Consider the following 27009-nt stretch of genomic DNA (forward strand, 5'->3'; position numbering starts at 1 on the left):
ATGATTTGACTTGTTGCTTAAAAGTGTATACTTCTCTCCCAAAAGAGGTTTTATATGTACCAGTTGAGCGTTTGAAATGTGTTTTCTGGCCTGTTCGCAGGGAAATTGTTTTCATAGTATTTAATTCTCAAATTCTTTGTTGAGGATAATGTGGAGAGAAATAAAGATGGACATGCTTGTATGTTGTTATACTAATATTTGTTATATTGTTTACTCCTCTATTGCAGACGTCAGAATGACTTCTAATACTTTATTGTTTTCAGTCACAGATATTTTTTCAATTTCTTTTTCCTTAGCATTTTAAAAAAGAAACTTTCACTCAAAACTGCAGGGTTCAGCATAAAGAAAACTGTGTGGAATATTCAGATTTGTTAGTACAGAAACTTAATGCTGCGTTTCAGCTTTCAGTTTTTGTACCTGGGGCCACGTGCAGGTAAAAAATACTAATTTCGAGATCCCTTCCTGCACACGCTCCATCCCAGATGGTTGTCTTATTGTAAAGCTGGGGTCCTTGTGGACTGCTGCATTGTAATTACTGTTGTTACCTCTTTGGGCTTTTCAAATAGAAAGTGCTCTGATTAGTTTCCAGACTGCTCTGTTTGACTGATTTTAGTAGTACAGTGTTATTAAGCCTTTATGCATTGTATCTTTCATATGCACCAGCAAGGTACCAGCATCCAAGACATTCATGAAGTTTCCCCAGAAAATTTGCCAATGGCTGCAGGTGTCAGAGGTTTGAACCTGGAGAATGATATGGGCTTATGAAAGCTTCTTTAAGGCGTTTTTATGCTCAGCATAAATCCTTCCTTTTTTCCTCTGCCTTTGAGGAGCAGCCATGAACAAGGGATGCAATGACAGTGATAGAAATCACATGGATGACCCTAACTTGCTTTCAAATTTGCAAGCTACTCAGTACTTCAGTTGTATCCCACTTCTCAGTGCATAGAAATTTGAATTCATAAAGGTGGAATAATATTATTTTCTGTTATGTCTTTTCTTTGGTGTTCCCATTTAGCTATGAGTGTAAAACTTACAGTGATGCTTTAAAGACAAATTCAAGTTGTTGAAAATCCCATGAGTCCCAGGAAAGTCATGGTTCCAAGGCTGAATTGTTGTGATTGAAAACACTACTATGATAGTTGTCTTTGAAATTGTATTACATCAGCCAATCTCACCATATTCTGCCATTAGAGCCAGAGTAGACTGAAAGGGAATTTCTCAAACATATCTGTTCTATGAGGAGAATGCTCATCCTTTTTCCATGGTCCTGATCTTAAATCCTCCCCTGGTTACAAGAAGTGTGTTGTGACTAATTATTTTTCATTCTCTCCAGGTTTACAGGAACAGATGGACCGAGTGGTTTTGGGTTTGAGCTGACATTCCGACTGAAGAGAGAGACGGGGGAGTCGGCACCGCCCACCTGGCCTGCAGAGCTGATGCAAGGCTTGGCCAGATACGTCTTCCAGTCAGGTACCATAGGGTTAAATACACAACCTCACTTTTTCCTGCTCAAGTTCTGCAGAACCACATCTGTTACAGGGTGTGACACTTGTCTCCTAAGCACCCAGTCAAGTCTTGGGAATTGTCTTTGTGTGGTCACTGTCTTTTCATGGGTGAGAGGAGGTCTGCAGAGTGAAATGGGATTTGGTAGGGTACTTAAGGGGAAACTTCTTGGTGACTAAGCTGGCAGTCAGGGCAGAGACTTCCCTGGTTTGGTTCCTGCAATAATGCAGGACCATGTTTTTGACCTCAAAGCCAAAGAATGATTTATGGAATGAAAAGAGTGGTTGTACCTATGCATACCAATCTGGCATGAACCACCCTCCAGTATTATCTTCTGCTTATCCATTCTGGTTTTTACTTTATATTCACCATGACTCTTTAAAGGCACTGCTCAAACTCATGGTAGTGGATTCTAACCTCTGGGTGTTTAGTTTTCAATTTGCCTTATGAAAAATAACAGTGTATGAATCATAAATTCACTTCTTTCTTTGACTATGAAATTGGGTGTGAGCTAACACCACAATAGTCATACAATGGGCAAACCACATGCTGGGTTACCTTAGGAAAAGCATGAGCAGCAGATAGAGGAAAGTTATTACCTCTTTGGCATGGCACTGGGAAGGCCTTGCTGAAAATACTGTGTCCTATTTTGGGCCTTTAAGAGATACTGAAAAGCTGGAGAGTGTTCAAGGTGGTCAGGGTTCTAGGGCATGTGAGCCATGAGAAGAGATGGAGGGAGCAGGGCCAGCTTAGCCTGGGAAGAGAATGTGCAGGGGGATTTAATTGGAGCCTACAGCTGTAGGGAGGGTAGTTACAAGATTGTGGGGTCAAGCCCTAGATAGTACATCAAAGGGCTACAGCTCTGAACTGCAGTATGGGAGGCCCTGGAAAAGCTTCAAGGAAAACTTGCTCACAAGGAGAGTGGCAAAGGACAGGGAATGGTTTTTAAGAGAGGTGCTGGAACTCCATTCCTGGAAAGGTTCAGGACTTAGCTCAACAAAGCTAAGTTGGCTCTGATCTAGCATTGGTGATGGCTCCACTTCAAATAGGGAGGCTGGACGAGAGACCTGCGAAGGCCCCTTAAAATATTACAGAAGTGTTGGATTTGGGGTGTTTCTTTCCATACTGCTTCATGCCCTTCAGCAAGCAGCTGCGTGCTGTAACTGACTGTTACCAACCATTCCTTGCCTTGTATAAAAGGAATCTGTATGCTGTTGCAACAAGTGAACAAGCTCTAGTTTTATTTTAGTACAAATTTGATTATCACATCTCTTTTAGAAAAGAATTTTCTCAGGCTAAAATTGTCTGGTTAATAATAGACATCATGTTAATCCTGACAAGATGATGCATTTAGAAGTAAGACTTGTAATGGGGCCTACTTTATCATGTTTCTTCTTGATCTTTCAGAGCAATGCCAGTTGACCACAGCTAGATGCAGTAATTTTCTAATTTAGTCAAAGATCTCTCACTACGTTGCTCTGCAGAGTCCCCAGTACTTCTGCTACATCTAACGTGTCCTGCTTTGTTTTGTTTTACTCCCTTGAGCTGTCCTCTCTCAGGATGGCAGTGTCAGAGCAGTTCCCGTGTTCTTCCTTGTGTCGCTCCTGGGTAATCAGGCACCCAGTCCTCAGCAGTGTTACTTTCTTTTCTACCTAGTAGAGTTTTTTCCCCCAGTTTGACATTCTCACTCTGCAGAGCCAAGTGAGCTTCTGCCGTTGTCTTTTTTTTCTTGTTTTTTTTTACAGGACTACTCTGTTCAGATGTTGAAACTTTAAAACTGAAGTATTTGAAGGGTTGGTTCCTCTGAAGCCCATTAGGCATGAGGCAGGCTGTGGCATGACAGCATTGTTTTACACGATGAAAGGTTTCTTTTTGCTCAAGTTCTTCCTGACTGTAGTGCTTAGAGCATTTGTCAAATGGAACACTGATAAGTGTTGTTTAACTCTGGTGTATGTACCTCATTGTTGTCTTCTTCACTTGTAAAAAAAAAAAAAAAAAAATCTGTCGTGTCTCTTTAATACTCCAAAGAAGCCTTAAAAACATTTGATGAACCGAATCAACTTAAGTAAAGCTTAGGAATCCACCCTGAACAAGAAGCAAGAAAAAGAATAAAACCGGCAGAAACTTTTTGGATAGGCTCCAAGCACTTTCACATGTCAGAAGATTGCTTACTCTGAAAGCTGTACTAAGAGCTAAATTCTTATCTCTTGATAAAAGCCAACTTTTAGTTATCATAGAGGTGCTCTGCTGAGTCCAGCTGAAGCTGGGGGAGAGTAAGGTGTAGTTATACTGCTGCTGAGCCTGAGCATTTTCAGGGGGTGACGAGTGAGTTGAATATTCACCTAGCAGCTACTGCTGTCCTAAATATTATTCCTGTGTATTGCAGTTGCAAAGCATGTCTCATTGCAAGTGATGTATTTTTCTAACAAACACTTCTAGGCAAATGAATGTTGCATTCCTTTGTTTCTCTCACTCTCCTGCACTGTGGCAGTGCTTTAGAAAAGCAATCTTCTGCATTGAATTTCAGACCTCTTTCAGCCTTGGCTTCTCTGTTCACTGTAACAAGCGCTTGGTGCTTTTGATTAAAGGGCAGTACTTACCCTCCTTCAACAAAACCAAGCTTTCAAGTCTCAAAAAGTTTTATTTGTGGCTTTGTCTGTTCTTAATTTTATCACTGTTAGACCATGACCACAAATTCCAACTCTGTTAGTTTTAAAAAAACCCCAAACCTTCAAACCTTGAAAATGAAACTTTGCACAATTCCATGACCTTAGCTTGTCATGGTTCGTGGGTCTACTGCAAATATCTCATGGTAGAACAAATTTATACTTCAATTCAAATGAAAAGGAAGAAATGCTCTTCCTACAGAAAGCTTTTCCAGAGCTTACTACAATTGTTAACTCTTCATGTACTGCAGTATTACAACCTTTGATCACTACAGAGAGACTATGGTTTGTGTTTTCCTGAATTAAAATCTGCAATTTTTTTTCTGTCTAAGGTAAATTTAGGTTGTTTTCAAGGGTCTGCCTGATCTGTGTCATGAAGGTAATCTATTGATGTAGCATGGAAACAGGTACATGTGTGTATGAGCTCTTGCTGCTTCCATGGTTTTTAGCTTGAAAGAAAGCAGCTGCAGCTGCCAGGTACAGGTTTTGAGAAATTGTCATGAAAACTCGTCATGCATAGAGCCTAAAGATAATGATGTGGCATATGTCATGGTTATTCTCCACAATGCACAAGTTGTAGTGAGGAATGAGCCAGAAGTATTAAGAGGATGTCCATGAATTAGAAGTTTGCAGGTTGGCTGAGCTTGATCACATTTACCCTAGAACATATCAGCATGAGCAGGCTGAGCCCCTGCTGGTTTAGGGGAGACAGGTGGCATCACAGGAGACTGGGAAACTGGCAAATGCTGTTTTTCACATCCCATTAAAAAACCTGTATCAAAATCAAAACAAACTCCCACAATAGGAAAAAAAAGGTTTCTAATTGGTCAATCAGATTTCAGGTCTTAAGAAACTGCTAAGAGAAACAAACCATCTAGAAGGCATCCATGGAGTAATGGATGTTCCAGCATGGATTTATCAACAATAAAATGGAAGAAACTAACTAACAGGTACCATAGGAAGCAGTGAATGTTGGTTACCTTGAAACTACTAGACTTTTTACATTGTCCCAACAAGTGTGTGAATGAGCTGAGGAAATGAGATTTGGTAAAAGGTAAAGAAGAGGGCTGCAATACTGGTTGGATATTTAAACTCTGAGTGACTGTCAGTGTGTAGTCATCAACCACCAAAAAATGGGTAGAGCTGGGAAGTACTGGTGTGCAGTAAGGGCAGGGAAGCACAACAGGTGCAAGGTCCTGTCCTGACACAGGAATAATCCAGTGCAATCAGCTGGGGGAAAGCAGCAGTTCTGAAAGAAAAAGAAAACTATTTGGAGTTACTATTACCAATGAGCTATACCTAAACCAACATGCTCTTCACACTGAGAGATAGAAGTGAAATTATTCTGATGCATAAATAGAAGTGTTCTGTGTATTGCATATGATTGGGTCCTACACTGCAAGGGAGAGGGAGAGCATTGTATTTAATTTTGGGCAAAAAGCTTCAAGTCAGATGCATCCCAGTTGGAGGGAGACTGGAGGAGAGTGGTAAGAATGATCCAAAGGTCCAGAAAATATGACCTGTGAAGGAACGATCAAAAGAGTTACATTTGTTTAGTCTAGGGAGGAGAAGATGGAAGATGTGAGAACAGTCTTCAAATATGCAAAAGGTTGCTGTAATGAATAAAGTAATAAATGCATTTTTCATGAGCCTACTGGGGATAGGAGAGACTAGAAGTTCTGTAATTTAACTACTAAAAATTCTGTAAAATAGGCTTAGGGTTTGTCATTAGAAAAACTTCCGAATGGCAAGTGCAGTAATGCATTTGGATAGTGGCAGATTCCCTATTGCTGCATATCTTTGAGAACAAGTCAAACTGTTCTTCATGGATATTTGTCAGGCAGAGTTGATCCTTCCTTTAGGCAAGGGCAGAGTAGGAGCCTTCTTAGTCTCATTTATATTATAAATATGTCTTGAATGACTGAGTGATCTTTTCAGGTCTTCTAAATGTAATTTTTTTTGATTCCATAAATATGTAATTAATCTTTTCTCACAGTCTCCTGATGACTAGTGCACTGAAAGATATTTAACTGTGAGTTTGATGTCTCAACTAATTGCAAAGTTGAATTTTAATATTTGACCTTTGACTAGTCAGTAGTAGGAAGCTGTTTGCATCTTGGGTACTGCAAAACAGTAGTAACAAAATGTGCAGGCAAAGAAAGTAAGGATGCAAGGTGCAATTTTTCAGTGGCAATATAATGTAGATTTCAGCTGAGTACTTCAGAAGCAACTTACATGAATTATTCCTTAGAAGACCTACTACTTCTGAAAAGTGGATTGGACAGAACCAATTCCAGTAGGTACATGATAAGTTATACATGTTGATAACAACATGTCAAAACAGTGGCTAAACTAACTATAGCTGGTTTGGTTTGTGTTTTTTTCCCCACAAGCACCTCTGCACTGTCACGGTGAGGAATCCCCTTTTCAGAGGATAAGATAGAAAATATATCTGTTATTTCTGTGAAACCTGTAGGAACTTAGTATCTGTGAGCTTCTGTTCTCTGGCACGATTCAAGTCCATGGCCCAGTTTCCCAAAGTCTCCCCTGGAAAGGAGGATGGTTCTGCTGCATGGAATTGCCCAAGGCAGTACAGCTGCGCAAGCCTTTGGCAGCCAGGCTGAAAAGCAAGCCCAAAATGAGGTACATGTAGCCTTCCTTTGTAATTTCTAACATGTCATACTTTCTTCAGGTAGAAGTTATTTTATGACAGCTTGTCTCTAGTTTAAGGAAGGACACACACACACAATTCCTGCCATGTGCATGATGTCCCAGTACATCAGTTTGGGGCCATTATGCCATCTCTCTATGCTGTAGTTTCACCCTTTGTTTAAACAAGGGTGATTATGGAAGTTGTAAAAGGTGTAGATGCACTCTTCTTATTCAGCACTTTTCACCTGAATCAAGTTAGTTTCATCTGAGTCATGGAGGTTCTTTGTGTTTGACGGGCACTATAACTTTTACACTGGAAGTGGGGCTCAGTGGGATTAGGGGGTCTGATGGGGGTCACAAACCTGCAGCCATTAGCCAGCAGATACCTTGGCACCTGCTGTCCCACCATAACCACCAGGCCTCATCTTCACATCTCCTGGGGTCCAGAAAGCTTCAGTGTAGTAGCCTCAGTGACTCTTTGCTTGCCAACATGTTTTCAAACATTCTTGACACAGGCCAATTTCTGTGTGTAAAAAGGAAAAAAACAAAACAAGCAACCAAACTCTAAACCTAAAACAAACTGCTTGCTTCCTTGAATACAAATGAAGCTTCTCTGGCTTGTTTGTAAAGCTCTTTATTTCTTCCCAGGAGGATGACTAAAGCCAAATAAAATCTGCCAGTAATTCATATACATTTTTCCCTGACTGTACCCTTATCTTTTCTTTTCCAACCCTAGGCCGATTTATTAGTCTCTTCTGGTTGCTATGGCTCTGTAAAATATATATTTTTTTTCTATCATCTGTTTGTAATATTGACCCATTTCCAGTGTAGAGCTGGCCCTGGCTCCTCTCTAGTATTCCAGGATTGTAGATTAAAATTGTGTGGAGATTAACTGTGTTTTTTAGCTCTACAAAGAAGTATAAATCAACATCAGTTTCAATTCAACAGAACCTGTTATGCAGTGAACTCTGCTGCGTGAATGCTGAAATTGTAGCACAGTAAATTGCTGTAGGTGAACAGGACTCCACCAAGTGTGCAGGGGCTGCGTGCCTTTATTCTGCAAAGTGGTATGGAAACATTAAGTCACCGGCTCCAACTTAACCCAAGTTTGTAATGGCCAAAAGCTCTCATCATCTGATAGTTATTCAGCAGTCCATGAGAAATTGGTTGGATTTTAGCCTAATTCCTCTTAGATGTTTCTCATAAAACAAGCTGTTCTGTGAGCAGCAGCTCAGATGGAGCCTGGTCCTTTGCGTTTTTGTGCACTGTGTACCTGCACTGCCGCAGTAAATCCCCTTCTCCCCATACTGCTGCCTGTGAGCTTACCTCCCCAGTACTTCCCATCCCTCCCCCCCAGCTCCTAAGATAGCCTTGTCATATCCCCTAGCTTCTAGCTGGGACGTACCTGCTGTGACTGGTACCAAATGATGTGCTGGCTGATAAAACAAACTGGTTGCTGGTGTGCAGAGCGGTTGGCTGAAGAGCTGGTCAGGACAGGCAGCTGTCAAGCTCATGCTTTGGTCTCTAACCTGTAGCTGGCTTCCTCTGGAGCTGGATGGCAATGCTGAAGTTGTTGGTGGCGGAATTGCCAGATGTAACTCTTGTAAATTGTTTTGAAAGGCGTTGCAGCTGTTGGTTGGAGATAGACCTGGCCCTTTTCACTCCCTGTTGTAGATCTGGGTTCCCTTGGTTAAATTATTGCAGGTCCCCTCTGCAGGCTTGCAAAGCTTAATATTATTTGTCAGTTTGTATGGCTGTAATTTTTGGGACCTCCAGAGTCTGATGCTTTTATCCTCACTTGTGAGGCAGGGATACCTCCAGCTCTGTTTTGTGGGTGGGTGCTGAGGCACAGGCTTGCCAGTCCTTAGACAGCAGCTTTGCAGTGGCCTTGGCTATGGCTGAGGCTTCCCAGGCTGTGAACTAGCACACAGCTGGTGGCCTGTCCTTCCTCTCTGTGAGCCCTCTCTTGATCAGAGTGGTTTCAGGTGTGGGTGGTAAACTGGCAGAGGGCATAGAGCAGGGACACAGCTGTGAATGCCACCACGTGGGTGGTGTGCCTGTTCCTCTTGACAGCACAAGTGGAGTTGCATGGCCTTAGATTTTGTCTGGTTATATTGACTTCACTTCTCTTCCTGTTCACAACAGGAAGGGTGGAATTGCCCCTTTGCAATACTGGAGGCACCCCAGTGCCACGCTCAGGCCTGCTCTTTGCCTTGGAGCACTGTCACTTCATCAGCCACTGATGGGATAAGCTGGCCATTATTTTTGCTGGTTGTCATGCTTTTAGTGAGTAGCACCTTTCTGGCCCTTGTTTGTGACTTGCTGGGACCTTGGGCAACTCTAGAGAATCTCTTCCCCACACATTTAATTCAGCTGCGGTATAGAAAAGCCCTTGGAGCCCTCTGGCCAGGTTTGAAAAGTGCAGGATAATTTCTCAGGAACATGAGAAGAAGGGACCAGCACCACTGCTGAGAGACGTTGCCTTTTGCTTTATTAGCACTGGTGCTGTGAAGCAGGGCTGGGCATGAGGCTCCTCCCAGTCAGAAGTGTAGCAGTAGGAAAGCATGACTGGAAACCCAGGAGTTTCCAAGGACACCTGTACTCTCATTTTACTTGGAGGATGAAAAGTCTATCTTGCATGTTGTGACTAAGCTACTTGTATAATATAGATTAAAGCCTTTTCTTCTCTACCTCCCTAATCTTCTGCAGTTTGGGCTTTTTTCCTCTCCTGCAGTTTGTCTGTACTCATGGGTCAGGCTGGTTACTTCCTGTGCCTTGCTGTGGAAGCCACTGTTGTCTTTCCAACTTCTAATTCTTGGCTGGAAACAGGTCTCTGACCTTCTCCAGCCGCAAAGGATAGGTTCACACTAAGGCATGGAGAGACTTTGTGCCAGGAGCAGAGGCACAGAAAGCCTTTGTTGCTTATAAAAGACTTTGTTGAAATAGAAGGAAAGCTGTCTTCCCCTAGACTGCTTTACTGATTACATAGTATTTCCAGGCAGTAAGTGAGGGATCTCAGTGCTGCCTGAAAGAGAAGGCTTGTTTGTAGCTGCTACTGCAATTTAGATAAAGTAGGTTTAGGCCCAGTTTGAGTTGGCGAGATTTCAACTGATGCTGTCCCTTTTAATTCTGTCAACTCATGTCCTGTTCCTGCCTGGGAACTGAACTTGGCTTGTTGTTTTTCAGCTGTTCAGTAAAGTTCATTCAGTTGTTTTTTTAAAAAAAAGAAAAAGGGAAAAAGAAAAGGGGGTGGGAAATTTGTCTTCTCTCTGTGTTTTACATCAGTCCATGTGCCCTGATGCTGCTCCCAAAGGGTCAGGGATGGACACAGCACCAAGACTTGTAACTTTGATACATTGTTATACTTAGAAATGCACAAGTTGTTTTAGCCTTCATATTGCACAGGGGCTGCTACTAGGAGAGGGAGGGAAGAAGCTGGCAGAGACCTGGAGGAAGCTGTGTGATGCATCTCTGTGCAGGGCTGCTGCAGCAGCCTAAGTGGCAGAGGGACAGCGAGCAGGCCCCAAGCCTAGGGACGCCTGGATGCTGGCCCTTAGCAGGTGTTTATCCAGAGTGGCTGCAGTTCAAGATCAGGACTGATCTGGCCGATGTTTTCTGCCTGAAGTGGAGGGGAGCCGAGCTCTCTGCAGGAAGCCTTTTCTCCATCCTGCCCAGAGCCTCCCCACTGCAGGAGAGTGATGAGGAGCCCACATGTTGGACACCAGCAAGCTCTGTGAGGAAGAATATCTCTTAACCCTGGAATAAGGAAGCAGGGGAGAAGCTGCACATGGTCAGCCTGGCCTTGGACAAAGGCTCTGTCCCCTGTACTGAAGGAGGAATGCAGGACAAAGGAAACAGCGCAGGGAAGGCAGAAAACTCCCCCTCTTGCTGGTGTGAGGTCCTTTGGCCTCTCATATATGAGGTCTTTGTCCCACCCAGCCTTTCCTGGGAAACGGAAGCTGCCGATTTAGCAGTTAAAAGCTTCTGCAGAGAACAGTATTGCCTCCTCCTATGGAGGAGCTGAAAGCGACAACACAGAGGAATTGTTCTGCAGTTGCAAGAGCATCCTCTCTCACTGCCTGTGTGCAATTGTTTGGGATGCACAGAGGAGAGTTTGGGCTGAGCAGCCTTCTGAAAAGGACTGTATTTTCCCTTGACAGCTGCCAAGCCCATGTTAGATGAAACCACAGAGAAGAGTAACTGTAGATGAACTGCAGAGCTGGAAGTTGGGTTCACTGTTACATATCCACCTTCTTACACTTCTATTGAAGATCTGTGCAGCAAGTGCTGCTCAAACTGTGCTTTCTGACTAACCCACTCTGCCTGCGAGAGTGGCAGTGTGCGGAGCTCATTACAGACCGTCTTCTGACAGCCACAGAGGCAAAGATCCTTTGCAGCAGCCTGCTCGGCCAGGAGGCAGCAAATGGGCACAGCAGGGGAAGTGTTTTGTTCTTGGTGGGAAAGAGAAACTGGAAGAGTATATTCAGAGGCTGCAGGCAGCCCAGAACCTGAGGGAAGTGGACTCTCATGCTTTTTGGTTTAAAATTAGGGGCTTAAAGGTGTCTTCTCAGAACACTTGGTGTGTTTCAAAAGATGCTCCGTAAACAGGCTGTCCATTTTGCATTTGAACCATAAATACAGCTCTGGGAATAAGTGTGTTTCTCCTGCAGTACTGTAATGGGTTGGTAGAGCTCAATGCGTAACTATTTTATGCAACTGCGTGTGAATGCAGAGTTCTTCTGTTTCCTGCCCTTTGGCCTCCCGCTTTGCCAAAGTAAAACAGAAGTTTGGCCTGTGCAAGTTTTAAATTCCTGAAAATTTAAGGGAAAGTAATCAGAAAAATGACACAGTGCTCTCTTGAAGACCTCTGCCCTCTTGTCCATTACTAGCCCCAGAACTAATGCCTGGATAATTAGAACCCTTTTCTGAAGGGGTTATGATGTGATAACTTTGTGGATGTTTTCTCACAGACCATCTCCCCTTTCTTGCCATTTCTCGAATAATTTTTGCTAAAAGAGATACCTTAGTGCAGTCTAACAGTCTCTCTATCAGACATCTGTGCTGTGAAAGCCATTGAAAGAAGCTGCTTGCATGTTCTTTGAGTTCTTCAGAGGCAGATACTGCCTTTGCTTCCCCTTCAATTTCCTTGAAAGCTCTTCAACAGAAACGTCTTATAGATGCATATCTAGGGAAAGATCACAAGTGACTGTACAGGCTTATGGTGCTCATGGGTCCATCTAAGCATCTGCCCTTCTCAGTGGCCTGCACATGTGCAAGTATGTAGGAGGTCCAACAACAAGGAAAAAAGTTTTTCTCACCTGCTGCAGTTCTCTTCCCGCACTGAGGACACTTAAAGGTTGCCAAATGCTGTGGGTACCGGTCTTTGTTCTAGCTGCACCTGGCTGGAAAACATTCAGGTAACTGTAAAACATTCCAGCTTTCCTGTGCTGGAACACGGAATAAGGTTTTAAAATGACAGGCAAGTATCTCTTCAGATTGGTCATGTGGGGCCGCATGATCTGTAAATAAGCTGTCATGAAATACCCGTTTTGAGTTGAGTCCTTATCTGACAGGAGATCCTGCTTTATAATACCCTTTCTGGCTCCTGGGCCTCCACCCCATCCTGAGGCTATTCACTTTTTGAAACTGTTGAAGACATAACTACCACCCTTTAAAGGGGTGCTGCAAAATGCATCTCCGTCAGGTGAAGGATGCAGAAAGCTGGTGGCAGTGCAACTGGGCAGGGGTGGAAGGGTCTCTTGCCTGGCCTGGAGCTCAGAATTTGGCAAGTGCATCACTCCTGCTTCCTTATGGTTGCTGGGATGGGGGATGGAGAAAGTAAAAGGAATATTGGAGGAGGTGAAAGCAGCCCAACCCTGCAGCACCCCAAGGGCAATGGGTCTGAGTGGTGGGGTGTAGAGGAGCAAGAGCTGGGAGCAGCAAACTTCTGTGGGACTGAGAAGGAGCAACTCACAGCTGTGTTCATTTTCTTTTTCTGCCATACTCAACAACACCAGCTAAGTCCTTTCATGCTGCCATGCCTTCCTCCAGCTTTCCCTTTCTGGAGGAGGGAGCAATGCAGATAAATCTGTAGATGGGTGAGAACTGTGCTGTTGCAAAAGCAAGGTGGGAGATGCAACCTGCCCTGGGCAGTGCTTATAAAAAGGGGATGCCAAGCACGATGAATGTGCCAGCTCCTGCTTCTGCTGATTGCAAGGGCTGCAGAAGGCTGAGGGGAGCAGAGTGGAGGAGCTGAGTGAAGTTGTGGGGAGGAGAGGAAGTGTGGGAGGACGTGGCTGGTGGAGCAGGCTCTACAGAGTCAGGGAGAGGACGGGGGCCCACCACTCACAGAGGGTGGGAGTGTGCCCTGGGCACCAGAGTCACTTGCTGGGAGCCTGCGTGAGAAATTCCCAGAGTTTGCAGTCGTTGAAATTGTATACACACATAGCATTGGGCAGGGAGAACGAGAACGCCAGATATGCAGATCTGTAAGGGATGGAAAGAAATGTCTTGGAAAACAAGAAGGGGTAGAGGAGGCTCAAAACCGAATTGGTTATGGTACAGTAGCATTTAAACTTTTTTTTTCTTTTTTCCTAAAATACTGCACTCTGCGATGTTGCAGAAGGCATCTGCATGCCTGGGATCTACTTTGTGATAAGAAAAGCAGTATTTGCAACTCCATCCGTGGAAGCTGCAGTACAGTGAGACATTTTCCATCATCCCACTGCCAATAGTAGTGACAGCTCTAAGCACGACATGGACAAGTGAGGAATCACCTTGTCCTACAAGGTGGTGTACCCTGGGAAGGTGTGGGAGGCTCTTCATTTTGGCTTTCAGTCCAAAGAATTAAGTCATCAAATAAGTTTATATGTATGTGCATAAATTGATTGGGCTCTTTTGAGAGGCTTGTTTATTTTCCAGACTTAACACCCTGGAGCTGTGCAGTAATCAATTTTGTATTTTCAACCAGCAGAGCAATTTTTTTAAGATCATCTGCATCATGCTTCTCTGCTTTCTGAAACTGTCTTTAAACCTCAGAGGTCAAGCAGTCCTTACAGTATTGATAATCTGGTTTTTTCCCTGCTATTTTTTTTAAAGAACCTTTTGCCTAGGCCCCTTGTTTTTAAAAGCCCAATTTGAATCCCTGCAGTGGAGCTATTGTTTAATTGTATTTCTGGGATTTAATTCTTCCTAAGGGATCTTCTCTATGCCGCATGTCTGCAGCAGGCAGCAGCACTGTGTGAATTTGCACCTCTTTGGAGTGCGAGGGCTGGGGCAGTTCCTGTTTCCAAGGCAGGAGATAAGGGGCAGCAAAACTGAACTGAAAAAGAAAAACAGAGAGGAAAAGCATTTTTAAAACACAATGCAAATATATCACAGCTTGGATTCTGCTAATTCCTTGTATATTCTTAAAACACATTCATCTTGACTTGAAAACAAAATTATAAACTAACTGCCAGTGGGCCCCACAGATTACATTCCAATTGTTTTTTCCCTTTACCAATCCATGTGTGCAGTTCTTTGTAGGTTAGGAAACTAAGCTTGAGACTGAATTTAGCATTAATTATTTTAGTTTAACATGTCTGGCAAATGAGTCTGAATAAAGTCTTTTTCTTTATACCCTGTTTTTAAAAAGTTTGCATATATATAATGAGTTACAATAACTATTACTTTGAGATATTTAGACACAACTTTGATCTTTAGCTTTTGTATCAATTTATTATAGCTAACATCTTTGCATGCATGCTTATATTTATTATTGAGCTAGTTAGAAATATATTAAGTAGGTCTGGTGAAAAATATAGCTATTACATTTCAGTGTTGGACTCTGTTTGCCTTTAGTTTCTCTCAATTAATTCTAGCTGTTCGGTCTGCAAAATGGTACTGAAAAACAGCATCAAATCTTACTTGTGACAGATTGCCAGATTACTTTTTTTAACAAAGCCAGACTGAATATTAAAAATGTGTTGGAGAAAATGCATTTATATAATAAATTATACAGACCATGCATGGGGTAATGGCAATGCAATAAATTATGTTGTTTCTGTAAGTATTGGATAAGCTGCATTCAATTTAAATGTCTGGCTGCATCACTGTCATGCTGGTCAGGAACTCACTGGGGGCCTTTTTAACATTCCTGCACCCATAAGTCATGGAGTTAAAATCCTTCTTTGCCCTCAAATACACAGTTTCTCTGAGTTACGCAGGCTGACATCTGTGACTCGCTGCCTGCAGTTAAGCGGAGATCTCTGAGTCGAGTACAAAATGCAGGTTTGTCTCCCTTAGAGCAGCCAGTTTTCACACTGCTGAGTGATGCAGATAATACAAGTCTGGCTCGTGTGAGGGACCTGGTCATCTGCTCTGTGTGCAGCATCCCCAGTGCCACACGCTGATGCAAATTTTCTGATTTTGTTGATGTTGTTTGTTTGTTTGCTTGGGAGGTTTTTTGTTGGATTTTTCTTTTTTTTTTAGAGCAAGGTAGCAGAGAATTGCCAAGCATTGTACTAGCATAGCTAAGCCACATCACCGCTCCGAGGAGGTGATCCAGATAGCCCTGCTTTCGCAGGGGACAAGCAGGACTGTTTCTTTCAACATCATCTTGCACATGTCCCCAAATAAAGTGACCATGTAATGATGGCCTGGCTTTCCCCAGAAACACGAGGAACAGAAACATGCTCTTGAAGGATATGAGTCTAGAGCGGCTGTTTCCCAAAACCAAGCACGTGTAGTAGTTAGTGTACTTAGGGCTTCCCCCACTCTATGCAGTATGAGCTTCTAACCTGTAACACACTGTCCAGGTGGATTTATCTGACTGATTACTCAGCACAGTTTAACCCCTCTGTTGCTGATTTTAGCTGGCATTTGGAAGGAGGAGGTGTCTTAGAAGAAGTACAGAGGAATGGTCAGGCTGCAAATCTGTTCTTCTAATTTTAAAATTTATCTCAAGAATTACATGGCATAACCATGTCAGAAGGGGCAAGTTTCTGGCCTCTGGATGAACCAGGGTGGTGCAGTTTGAACTGCCGTGGAGGCAGACAGGCTGGGGACTGTGTGCCAAGCCGTGCATGGACAGGAGAAAGGCTTCAAGTTGCCTTGCTGTCTCCTTACTGGTGGAACAGCATCAGCTCTTTGTTTTCCTCCTTAAGTTGCCAATGCACATTCGAGAGAAGATATTCAACTCCCAGATGCCCAAAGAGTGTTTGCCTGGGTGCAGGGCAGCCATCACTGGAGATGTTCCCTGACTCACTTTCAGCCTGGGGCTGCCTTTAGGATGGAGCTCTCTCTCAGCTCCTAGTACTCCTCTAAGTTTGCTGTCCTCTTCAATTTATTCTCTGTGGCAATTAAGGGAGTAAAGACTCCTAGCAGGATCCCATATATGGAAAGCTGGCAGGTTTAAAAAAGAAATTGAAAATACAGTGGGAAGTAATCTGTGTTTCTCTCTAGAGCTAGGTAACACCACTTGAGCGTAGATTGCATGCATTATACTGTTTATAAAACATCCTGAGGCCAAGAATATTACTTGGTTTTATTTCTTTAGGCATCAGCTGTATTTAGTCAAATTAAAGGAGGGAAGGAGAATGCACTCCAAGAAAATACATGAGCAAAGTTAGACAAAGAAAATTTACTAGTCTACAGTGGAATGGTTCCCTCTGAGTTATTTCCCCAGTTCTTATTATAGAGCAGTTGGATAGTAAAGTTAGGAGAGATTGTGCAGCTGAATTATGACTGTTGCTGCATGAAGGAGCCTCACCTGCTTTATGTGAGCTGTAAAAGAAAATTGATAATGACATTTTAAAGACTTCAAAATATGGGTGGCTTAACAGAGTGGTCTGGTATAACTGCTGCTTTTGCATAATAGAATAGTACAAAAGCTGGTCTATGGCAGATTTAGAGACTTTTCATTTTTGTAAAGCTAGAGAGAGGCTTCAGATTTGCTATTATAAATTATGAACTAAAATACTAAGTTTGAATTGAAATATTTTAATGATTTCCTTGTTGAGTTCTTATGAAATCAATACCTCCCTATGAAGCAGTTGGATTTCATGGAATCAGCATTCCCCAACAGAAAGAAAGAAAAGTCAGTGTTTTTTGTTAAAACACAAACTTGCAGGTAAAGAACCAGTTTCAAAATTGTGAGTATGAGTTATCTTGCTGTGTTAAGTTTAAGGCTTGTTAGTTGGTGCCCCTTCCAAGCAGGAAGGGTGCAAGAGTCCCAGAGGATACCCTGAGCAAGGTATTTACAACATATCCCATGTTCCCATGGTAACTGTTGAAGGGTATGAATTCATCCTGGGGCACATTGGGTACCTTAGCTCATCCTGTCATGGAGGGAACATGTAATCACCTCAGGTTTACCACGAGGCAGAAGTATTCAGCAGCAGTCAGCTTGTGTGCAGTATCAGAGCCTTAGTGTATTCTTGAGGATTTGCTGATTTATCCATAGGCTAAAATAATTTGGATTTAACTTTTTAACATATTTGCTTTTCATTTCTCCTGTTGGTGGCTAGAACATTTCTGTGCTTTGCCACCTGTCCTATGGATTTGACAATTCCCTGTTCATGTCCTGGAACTTTTTCTGATGTCTCTTGGTTTTGCTGTGGTCACCTAAGGAAACGAGGCTTATCCAGTTGTGGTGTTCTCGTCCCTGTCCTGTTTTGCAAACATGAGTGTGAAAGGTGGGAAGGGAGGATACTCTCCCTCTTTGCAGCATAAGGCAATAGAAAGTGGTTATCTAGTCCTTTGTTTCGGTAATTTCTTAGTTTCTGTGGCTACAAGTCATGTAATTCAGGCTGTTCTCAGTGCTGCAATGGTCTCTGTACAAGAGCTAGTCTTCTATCCCACATGGGTGACAATGCAGCAAGTGGAAAGCTGGGTTTCAGGGTGTAATTGCAAATTTCTTGAACTCCCACAGGTTTTAATTTGGCTTCGTGTTATTTGCAGAAATTTTTTTGTGTGATTTAATTGAGTAGTCAGTGTGAATTTTGTAGTGTTCGTGTGTATGCAAGGGTGAGGGAGATTTTGTAAGTGTTCAGTGTTCACATGGACGTAAACAGGTGGGTTTCCAGCAGAGACATTTGCATTTGAAAACCTGCTCTAAACGGGACGGGCTTTCCCAGGAGAAGCAGCACCAACAGTGAAACGCAGCGATCGATCAGCATAGAATTGTGTGAGCATTTGATGGGCAAAATGTTGTGGTATAAAGACAGGGCCCAAGAATAAGCTCTTTGTGGCTTTGTTTCATTCCTGAAAACTGTGACTGAGAGGCTTTTATCATTTTTAAAAAATTAATCAGCCACATTTTGTCTAACTTGGAAAATATCACAAGATATCCCTACCAACATTCTAAGTGCCGTTTCTTTAACCACATTTTGATACTAAAAAAGCAAATAATTTTTCATTTGTCTGCTTATATTTCCTCAACTCTGAAAGTAAAGTAATATCTGAACTAGTCCTTTCAGTCACAGAGCTGGAAGCGTGTAATTTAGTGTACATAATGATAAACTCTTTGAAGCAACTTGCATTCACTATGTTTTCTTTCTTTCCTAATTTTAACTAAGGAAAACATTCCCTTACTTATCACAGCACTTCTGTTACATGCCTCGTTTTTCAGGCTAAGTTCCTTATGGTATTTAGAGTTTATTTTAATTCTTAATCAAATGAGCTGTCCAGGAAATTCATCTGAAAAAACGTATAATAAATGTTCAAACCCACACCAATGGGGACACCCAGTGGAGACGCTCCGAGTTGCCCAACATCACACCAGGAGCGGGCCAGCAGGGGAGGACTGCAAGTATTTTTAACCACAGCGACTCTGAGGGAACTCTCATTAGTTTACCTGCCTGCTGCTGAGGGCTCCCTCGAAGCGTCCTGCCCTTGCTGCCCTTGCATGAGTCCGTGCTCGCTATCATGGTGGTCCTGATGTACAGTGGTTGCAATCGGGTGTGCAAGCACCCAATTCCTCAGTGTTGTTGTATAATGTGACTGGGAATAAGCTGTAATTACTAGCAATTGAAAAAGTTTTCCTCTTGCTGTTGCAGAAGCTGCCACGTTCATCTCTTAGCCCTGTAGATATTTAAGAGGTGTCCTGTTACGGTGTGTTTGGAAGGTGACATGGGAAGGTTAGGTGAAGATATCCAGGACCACCTCTCTGAATTGGATCCTGCTCCTGTAGCATGGGGGATACTCCAGTCTCGACAGACAGCAACTCAAGTAACCACTAACGTTTTTCAGTCTGCAGTGGAATTCCTAGTCCTCCTCCAGTGGGCAAGGCCTCCTTTCCTGCTGTGTTCTAAGTGTGGCCTTGGGAGAGACCACAGTGAGGACAGTAGCCCAGACTGCCTTCATGGATGAGCTTGGTCAAGGAGAGGGATGCTGGGCCCATGACTGACTTTGGAAGCAGGCAGGCAGTCCTCAGTTCATCCCTGGGGCACTACACCTATCTCAGAGGGCAGAATGTGGATTCCAGGTTGTTTATTTGTATGTGCAGTAAAGCTCTGCTTGGACAAGCACAGGACCTAAGATAAAGGCGGTCAGCCAGGCAGCATTACCACACATGCTCCAGGAACTGCATGCAAATGGAGCGTGCTTTAATTGCTGTGAACATGGTCATGGCTGGTTGTTTTACTTCTAGTTTGCTCAGAAAGCAAGCATTAGCCTTTCCTGCGATGGGGGAGCATCAGACAGATGGGTTCTGGTGTGCCTTCTGGCATGCACTAGCTGTGGAACATGGGATTATCTGGGGGTTTTGTCTTTCTAAGTAGGAGGGGAGGAAAAGAAAGGAATGCCTGCCTTGTTTTGATGCAGTCTATTCTGACATAGAATGAAATTTATAGCCTACTGGCTTTCTCATTGTTTGGGAAAGAAGAAACATATTAATTATAATTCTTCACCAGATCCGCCCAGACAACTGGGAGAGACAGTGATTTTGACTTACACTATCACAAGTTGGGCAGCAGAATTTTTATTTGATAAAGCAGGGTAGTATTCATGTTTAATTCAAATTTCAGGGTATTTTCTCTTTGGCAAATTAGTGTGTGAATTGCTGTGGCAATGGGCACTCAGTATGGCCTACTGACTTTCTGTGCCCTCCCACAAAAGGAGACTAATAGTAAATGAGAAACAGGCTAATTTTATTTGTTGGTATTCCTGTTTTGGGCTTAGTATCAAAGTAGGATAGTGGTTTTTGCCACAGGACTCAAGAGAGGGCAATTTTGAAATCAGTGCTTGAATTCAGATGACTGAGTGAGACTCCATTCCTGCTTCAGGTGGCTCAGAGGCTCAGCAGAGCTGGCCAGGGGCAGTCACTGTGAACAGTGACCAGTGACTGTCCCGGTCCAGGCTGGAGGTCCTTGCCTGGCAGCAGTCAGGAGCAGCTGCCAACAGAAGGAATGTTCTAGCAGACTTCACAGACTAAATATTTCTTGCTTCTTGTCCTTGCAGAAAACACCTTTTGCAGCGGTGACCATGTGTCGTGGCACAGCCCTTTGGACAACAGTGAATCTCGAATCCAGCACATGTTACTGACAGAAGACCCCCAGATGCAGCCGGTGCAGACTCCTTTTGGGGTCGTTACTTTCCTACAGGTACGGCCCAGCCACAGTGGGTCCGACTGCCACCTCCTGGGCATGGAGTGCAGCTAACATTGCATTTAGCTGCGTAACTCAGATTATCCTGTCTTCAATTTCAAACATGAGCATAGGAAAAAACGTTGAGAGAAACACTTTTAAAAGTTAATGTAAAGACAAATTAAAATTAATTCTATGGTAATATCAGTAAGTGATCCACTGGTTTGAATGCCAGGAAGAGAAGAGTTTGGAGCAGGACTTGGAGCTGTTTTAGCAGTTCTTAATGGCAGAAATGTAGCTTGCAGCACTCACAAAAAGATCATTTAGAGGCTGAGTTTTCCTGTATTGATCTACTGTTTAGGAAAGGTTTGGGTTTGCTTTGCAAAAGAAACATTAAAAATATCCCTTGTGATTTAACTCTGTTCTTCAATGTGGGGAGCTTCTGTGGCCAAACAGGTTTGCTTGCTTTCCCAAAGTCCTTCTCAGCGATGCCTCTTAGATATGGGCTGCTTTGGATATTTTAAAATTGCATATTTGGCTAATAACCTTAGTGGAAGAGCTGGCATAGTTTATGCCAGCTGCTGATTTCTCCATGCTCCGTGGAAAATCTTCCATCCTGTGGGAAAATGCAAGTGTCTGTATTTTGCAATTTAAGCTTCTAGTTGCTCTTGTTTGTCTTTGACTGTAGTTGTAACATGTAAAAGGAAGTTCTGTTACCACAAACCTGCACAAGGCAACTGCTGTGCAAGGGCAGAGACTTCTCTGAGGTGCCTAAATGTCTGTGTTTTATCAACAAAAACGAGGTGGGTGTGGAATTAATTAGTGCAAGGTGAGTTGTGGGACATGGAAGGAGAGACAAAGAGCCAAGCTAAGCAGGGTAATTCCTGGCTGACTCTCCAGCTAGTACTGCATTAGTCCTCATCTCTTCCTTAGTGCCCAGCTGTCCTGAATCAAAGAACAGTCAACTTGCTGCATCCTGAGGCCCTTGGCCTCTAATCTTCCACAACACATACAGCTGACTTGGTTTTTCGCCTTGTTTGATGCTTGTTGTTACGGATTTATTTTGACCCATGAGGATAAATGATTACAAAAAGCAAAGAAGGAACACAAAATAATTTCCTGTTTAGAGTCTTGCTGTTTGTATGTAATTAGTGAGTGAAGGCCCAGGGAGGGGTGTCCTGAAGCAAGGATGATTCAGGCTGTTGATGGAGGAAGCCTGGAACATGGGTGGGGATGAAGTGCACCTCCAAGGGCTGGGTCCTGAGAAAGTGAGCTCTGCAAGGGGCAGGAGAGGTAGGGTGTGCAGAACTGGGTACGTGCTGACATGAGGGTTTTCCACGCAGTTGTCTATCAGTGCATATATGTGCTTGCAGCAGAGGCACATCCTTCACTTCTGCTTGCTGCTCTTCAGAACTTAGTTTTCAGTTTTCCTCTTTTCTGATAAAACATCAGTTGAACAGATTTTGACCAAAATTTCAGTGCTGTTGGAAAAGACTTAAGAGTATTGAGGAAGAAAATAGAAGGCCATGGCTAAAATTATTTTTCATCTTAGAGTGAATCATTGTGCTCGAAGGCACAAGCCAGTGGTTGACACAGCAGGAAGAAACTGCCTTCCACTATCAGCTGAAGGGTGTTTCACCCCTTCATTTGAAGCAGCTGATCTCAGCTGCTGTTAGAGAGACATCTGGTATTGTTCAGTGCGGCAGCTCCTATCCTGAAAAGCAAACACATCCTGCCTTATACAAGAAGGCAGAAGTCTGCAGTTGCCTGCACTGACAAGTGGATTATGTGGTGTGTAAGCAGCTTTACTTTATGGTGCTGGGTAAGATGTAACTAGTCAGCAAGCTGAGTTGGTCAAGGATTTTATGAGCACCAAAGCAATCCCTTGTGGCAGCAAGTCGCTTGCCTGGTTGAGATTGCTTGTGCAGTATTGCATTTGCCCCTAGCAGTCAGCTGACAGAGCAGTGTTTGTATGTGCTCAGACCCTAACCTGTCTTGCTCAGTCCTGTCTGTGTGGACTTGATTGAAAAGTCAGGGTAGACTAGTGTATAAACCCTGATTTGCCACCAGACCCTCCTCATAGTTAAATTCACACTCTCTGTACAAGATGAAATGTTACTTGACCAGGGTGCTTCACACTGTAAGTGGAGAGAGAGAGAGAGCACAAGGTCTTGCAGGAGGATCCCACTGTTGTCCCAGGCTCCCTCTATCCTGGCTCATCTAGTTAGATTAAAGAAATGGTGCTTCTCTGTATCTGCACTGTACCACGTGGCACATTTTCTCCATAGTTCTTGCATGGTTCCCACCCAGTTTAGTATCTCTGGTGTTATTTTTTCCAGATTGTTGGGGTTTGCACTGAGGAACTGCATGCAGCTCAGCAGTGGAATGGTCAAGGGATCTTGGAACTGCTTCGGACTGTCCCGGTGTAAGTGGTCATATAACTCATATAGGAGAGCATTTCCATAGAGAACAATTCAGTTGTTTATTTTTATTAACAATCTTTAACTTGCTGTTGGAACTTATTTAATCTGTGCTGTAGCAAGAGATGGGAATTCACTGCAAATCTGTTCTCACGCACAGACACTTAGATGGCAAATTAATGCATGTGGAAGGCCACATGTTCAGGGTGAAAGAGAATGAGGTCTTGAAAGTTTAATTTCCTTCCTCTCATGCCTGCAGGGTTTTCTCATTGGCTCTTCCCGGGATAACTGTTACTGGTGACCTCACTGTTTAGTTCAAAGAAAGAAAGGAGAGAGGGTCTGGCTTACAAAGCTGTCTGAAAGTGAGAAAGTCACTCTCAAATTGAGCCCACTCTTGGTGGGCCAGTTTGCCAGCAGGAGGAGCGTTTGTGAAAGTGAAGTTCATCGTTTTGCCATGGGAGAAATAACAAGGATGATGTTGGGTTGAGGAAGAGATGGGTTTTAAATGTTAACTGATATGTTGATGCTTTCTTTGCTGCCAGGGTGCAGCTAAATCTTTTTTGGCTTGCAGGTATTTTGTTTAAACATTTTTAAATTCAGTGGAAGTTATTGCCATGTGATTGTAACTCAAAAGACTTACTTTTATAAGCAAAATAGTTCTGAATATTTGTTTCTGGGAAGAATAGTACACTCTCTAGTGTCACAATAGCTTTGAATTGATTGATTATTTGGAAGAGCTGGACTTCTTTAACTTGAACTTTTCCCTTTTAGACACAAGTGCAGATAGTTCATGCACATGCTCTGGAGTAGAGTGAATTTGTCCAGCTGTTTCTGGGTCCCTGAGACAATAAACACTGCCTGCAGCTCCCTTGGTTCCTCTAAGTCAGTGCAGATACAGCACTTCTTTCCTCAGTCTATTCTCGTGTTGGTTTTTGGCTTTTGTGCTGTGGTATAAGCACCTTTCCAAGGAAACCCAAATGTTCATGATTTGAAGGCAAAGCTGCAAACTACTAAGCCATTGATGTGGAATCAGGGTAAAAGTCTCTTGCATCCCAGTGAGGAACTGTGGCAGGTCACACCTCTGCAGTTAATAATTCACAGCTTCCAAAGTGATGTGAAAAAAAGAGTGGCTATCCATGCATCTGAAAACCTGTAAAATATTAACTTTTTTTGCTTCCACTCTTAAGTGTTTCAGGAGACTAACACAGACTAGGCCAGAGGAGGGGGCTTTTGACTGCAATAACAAAGTATCTCATGAAAAAAATGATTTTTTTATGGCAGTTCCAAAAGACTTCAGTTTTTACTTCAAATGAAAAGCACCATCTAAGGCTGACTTCTGCAGTCTGGCTGCACTGTGACCCAAAGTGAAGTCTCTGAGTATTTCATCTTCACAGTAATCTGTTTTCTATCACCTTTGTTGGGAAACACCTTGAGCCTTCCAACTTTTATTGCTAATGACAACAAAGATTTCCCTGAACCATCTGAGTGCTTGGCCATTAAGTACCAACTGAGCAAAATGTCTGCTGTGATAGTATTTATCAGAGCAATAAGCTCTTTGTGGTACTGAACATGACTGCCAATCTTGGCAAAAAGTGCAGTCCCACTGGGACCCTGCTCTGTTCTTAGATATGTAATAGAGGAATAAATCTTGACTCTATGCCTTGCCCATCTTTCTTAGACGCAGGCTACACTGGACTTCTCAGTCCCAGTTTGTTTCCTGTAAGATTAAAACCCATCTCAGTCTTGTGTGAGCAAGGGGGCCTGCACAGGGGATAACAGCCTGTGTCAGTCCTGACTGCTCTGCATGTCTGGGTGGTGCCAGACACTGAGCAGATTAACTGCTAGGTCATGGAGGGCTTTTACTATTTATTTATTTGGAAATTATAAAGAGCAAATGCATGCTATGGAATGTATACACAGCATAGAGGGGTTTCTAGGCTTATTTTAAACCCTTATCTTGTGCTTTCTTACAGTACAGGTCCACTCTGAGGACCCTGCTGGGGAGTTCTAACTAAAGGGCTTGTTTGGTTCATTACCTGTCTTTCTTTGTAGAGCTGGAGGCCCCTGGTTGATAACAGACATGCGAAGAGGAGAGACCATATTTGAGATTGACCCACATCTGCAAGTATGTCTTTAGTTTATAAAATGTCATGTCTCTTGTAGTAGCCAAGGAAAATTGGTTTCATGTTATACAATAGTTCTAATATTTTCTGTAAAGGTGCTTGGATCTTCTTAATGTTTGTAATAATCCTGGAAAAGTCTTAGAAACTCTTTGCCCTCTTAGAGGTGGTTCAAGAGGGTACATGTCCAGCCCCAGGTGAATGGCAGCTCTAGGAAGAAAGATAGAGAAGGGAGACCAGGAAAACAGAATCTCCTATATGAGACAAATTGGTAAAATTTAGACTGGCTGTTTTAGAAAGGAGGAAAAAAAAGGATGAAAGACATGGAACAATACAAGATTTAGAAATGGCACACCAGGGAATTCCTCCTTTCTTTTATATGCAAGCATAAGGAGATATAACATGCAGAAAGCTCAAAAGCAACTAAGTACTATTTTTTCACAGCAAATGTGACGGTGTAGCTCATTCCTGTCAAGGATGTCACTTGAGGCCAAGTAGTTAGTGTGGACTGAGAAATGATGGGAACCCAAAAGTATCACATGCAGTTATTAGTAATCTGTGTAGGAAGATATACTAAACCTTCTCCAGAGTTCAATTTAATTTCTGAAATTTAAAGATAAGAATAAGACCTCTATGGAAGAGGTTACTGTACTATGGACTTCTTCTGATCCATGCCTTTGGGAGACAGTTCTGCAATCCCTTCAGCAGTGCTGGAGTACATGGGTCCCCAGCAAATCCAGTGTGGTGCTGGCTGTGTTTCAGTGAATCATTGAGTATTTGCCTTTAACAGAGAACTTAAGGCTCAGCCTGGTAGGGCACGTGCAAATGTGCATGTTTTGTACAAGCATTTGCTTATGGTCTGCATGTCTGCATCTGATTACTCTCAGTTGCCTCACAGCATCTTTTACTTTGAAAGCTTAAGAACAAAACCAAATTCTACTTTTACTGGTTTTAAGGATTTGTTCATCCAAAATAACCCCAGTCTGAGAAACACAAAAAAATGTTCCACAAATGTTCTACGGTGTGGGAGCTAATACAACTGAAAGTCCCATAAAGTTTTTAGGATTTCCAGAACTTTGCCCTCTCCCCTCCTGGAGGTGTTTCTGTTGTCTGCACACTGGTGATTCCTAATGATAACAGGGTTTTCTTCAATTTACTGTAAATGAAAAATAGCTCAGCTTACTGGAATCTGAGTCAGCCAAGGCAAGTTAAGGCAAATAAAAGAGTACCTCTGCCTCACCAGTGTGTCCTGCTGCTGAAAGCTGCTACGTCTGTGGTCCTTCCGGACTTCCTCACATTGAACACATTCCTGTTTCTGTTCTCTCTTGCCCTTGCAGAAGTGTGTATGGGCAGGTGTGTGTGTGCACCTTCCTCCTGCTCTGCTGCTGCAGCCCCCAGGGATTCATAGAGCAAAACCCGCCCTGAGTCCCACAAAGAGCCTCTGCTGAGCACAGAGAGCAAGGCTGTGCCAGGCTGGCTTCAGCCCTGTCACGTGCCTCTTGCTCTTATTAGTGGGGAAAGGATAAAGTGTCCTTTACTTGGTGTTGGTACAGGGTGTGTGAAACCAGAAAGGCAGCAGTGGAAGAGAGGTGGAGGGGAGGGAGGGAACAGGCAGAGAAACTGGACAACTTTCCTGGGAGCCAGCAAGCATGTTGTCTGCCTGGGAAGCAGGCAGAGCTTGTTTGGAGGCTGCATTGTCTCTTGTGGGAATTGGTTGAGGCCTAAACCCAGCCCTGGCAGCAGCAGCTGTACTTTCTGTTCGGAGTTGCTGAGAATGGATCCCAACTAAGATGTCATCCCAGGATGTCGGCAATTAACGCTGTGGCAACGCTGGTTGTTCTCTGTTCAGCCAGGCTTCCCTGTAGGCCATTCAGATTTCCCTGGCAGCACTGTCAAACAATCCCTGTCGGTCCCCAGCTCTGTGCTGATTCTCAGTGCTTTGCTTCTGTTTAGCAGATATCTCAGAAGAGAATAAAGCTGATTTGAATTTCCTGAGTTGTGGTTGCTGCTCTGCGGGTCACACTGCAGTGCTCTGGCTCGTTTAAAAAGGGATCAATGACTTATAAGAGCCTCAGAGCATCCC

At 43.2% G+C, this 27009-nt stretch overlaps 1 protein-coding gene across 2 annotated transcripts in view; it reads left to right on the forward strand.

The window, feature by feature from the left end:
- Positions 1-27009, forward strand: part of SUFU (SUFU negative regulator of hedgehog signaling) — an 86407-nt gene that overhangs the window by 24764 nt on the left and 34634 nt on the right. For both annotated transcript variants that reach the window (XM_082285781.1, XM_082285782.1), the window contains exons 3-6: positions 1334-1470; positions 20262-20404; positions 22726-22811; positions 24859-24931. In XM_082285781.1, coding sequence (XP_082141907.1) covers positions 1334-1470; positions 20262-20404; positions 22726-22811; positions 24859-24931 — 439 coding nt within the window. The remainder of the gene's footprint in view (positions 1-1333; positions 1471-20261; positions 20405-22725; positions 22812-24858; positions 24932-27009) is intronic.

Source organism: Coloeus monedula (genome assembly GCF_965178545.1).
Source record: "Coloeus monedula genome assembly, chromosome: 8".
Taxonomy (NCBI): Eukaryota; Metazoa; Chordata; class Aves; order Passeriformes; family Corvidae; genus Coloeus; species Coloeus monedula.